Below are 1,739 nucleotides of genomic sequence, written 5' to 3'. Positions count from 1 at the left end.
GCTCGCCCCGCCCCGCCCCGCCCGCGCTCTCACACCAGCGCCATGGAGCCGCGGCTGCTGCTGCTGCTGCTCGCCCTGGGTTCAGGTAGGCTCCCCTGCCAGCCCCCCAGAAGCGACACAGCCCCCACGACACACCCTGCAGAGCAGTGCTAGGGTATTCGTTGCAATGGATAACTATCAAATGTTGAACCCGATTTTAGGGCATTCAGCAACAAGATGAGATGTTGAATCCGATTTCTAGACGAGTCCCGTGGGTTTGGTTTTTTTAAATGCACCACTCCTTCCTGACCTAACGACTCATGCGTGGCAGCGCATCCTAGAGTTGGCAGCTCTCTTCCCAGTCCTTTATTCCCTGCTCCTTGTTCTCAGGCCCGGTCTGGGCTCCTTCAAGTTGGGGCAAGATGTTTCACGCGGGTCCGGGACGTGCACCGTAGGGGCGGTCCTCGGGGTGCTGACGCAACGGGCCCGAAACGTCGTCGCTCGGAACCGATTTTCCCGTAGGAACAATGTTATGAGTCAGTGTATAAAGGTTATTTATAAATTTATAATTTATAAACGTTACGTGTCAATTTATAAAGGTCGTAAGTGCCATTCGTTGCAACTCAAAACGTCTTAAATTGAGGACTGCCTGTGTTCCTGTGTCCCAGTTACTTGTTCCCAGGTCCAGTCTCAGTTCTTTCAATTTGGGGTAAGCTGTTTCACGCCGGTTTGGGGGCTGTCAGTGGCCAGGCCGTGCCCTGCTCCGACGGACCGGAAGTGTCCCCCGGCCCTGCAGAGGTGTGGTTCAGGGGGACCTGAAAAGGATTTTGCCCCATGAGCCCAGCCTCATCTCAGCTCTCTCTTCAGGGCCCTAGGTACTTGCTGCATGGTATTATTTTCTATTTTTATTAGTAAAGATACATTTTTGACAAAATTTAAACTCTTCAGCCTGTCTAATTCATTGCTGACAGCTTTTAATTGTGTGAAGATCAGATTTGAAAAAGGAACCAGGAACTGAGAATAAGGAACTGGGAATAAGAGACTGATTTCAGCTTTGTGAGCTCCTCGTGGAGCTGTGGAGGCTGTTGATAAGATAAGTGGTGGGGCAATGTTGTTGTCTCATGCCAGCTATCATCTCCTTACACAAGTGGCTTTAGCTTTAGTGTCTCACAGTTGTTGTGAGTTGCGACACTAGTGACCTGTCTGAGCCCATAGGTCTACGGTGGGGCCGCAGAGGTGGTGGCTCACGAGCTGTGAAATGGCAGTGCCTTGTTTCAACTGCTCTGAGTCGCTGTAAGCCAACGGACAGGCCAACACCGAGGCATCTAAATAAGCTAAAGGCTGGTGAAAATGAAGGGTCCAGACTGCAATTCTGCTTTCAGAAGTGGAGGGGAGGAGTCCAGCTAATTAGCTACAAATACACCTTCCAGATGCACCAAGGTTGATCTGAAGCAGCTGCAGGATTAATTGCAAAGAATTCTGCTTGAAAACCAATAGATGATTTGGGTTTAGGACCACATTTATTCCTCAAAATAGGTTAATAGTTTTATGGGAGGTGTTTTAGCTTGTTAAATTTCCACCCTGCCACCATCTTCTGGTCTGGGCTCTGTTGCTCCTGGATGTTTCAGCATCCATGACCCAAACTTCTTGATCCTAGGCAATAAGGTTCCCCTGGAGTGCAGCGGACTGACACCAACTCCCTGAGGTAGATCCTGTACCCACCTGCCTGCAGTTTGCAGGAGAAGGTTATGGATCTGATT

The 1,739-nt window shown here is 50.0% G+C and overlaps 2 protein-coding genes across 2 annotated transcripts in view; one reads left to right on the top strand and one right to left on the bottom strand.

Annotated features, from left to right (window-relative positions):
* COIL (coilin) overlaps window positions 1-1,739 on the bottom strand; it is a 16,759-nt gene that overhangs the window by 8,979 nt on the left and 6,041 nt on the right. The gene's annotated exons all lie outside the window — the stretch shown is intronic.
* The window catches only part of SCPEP1 (serine carboxypeptidase 1), a 25,549-nt gene continuing 23,816 nt past the window's right edge, over window positions 7-1,739 (top strand). Inside the window, exon 1 of the mRNA XM_019517092.1 lies at window positions 7-85. Within this exon, the coding sequence (XP_019372637.1) occupies window positions 43-85 (43 nt within the window). The 5' untranslated portion in view covers window positions 7-42. The remainder of the gene's footprint in view (window positions 86-1,739) is intronic.

This window comes from Gavialis gangeticus, unplaced genomic scaffold (genome assembly GCF_001723915.1).
Source record: "Gavialis gangeticus isolate Ggan-Ray unplaced genomic scaffold, GavGan_comp1, whole genome shotgun sequence".
NCBI classification, from domain to species: Eukaryota; Metazoa; Chordata; order Crocodylia; family Gavialidae; genus Gavialis; species Gavialis gangeticus.
Note: the sequence above shows the minus strand (reverse complement) of the source record. Positions and strands in the feature narration are given on the sequence as shown.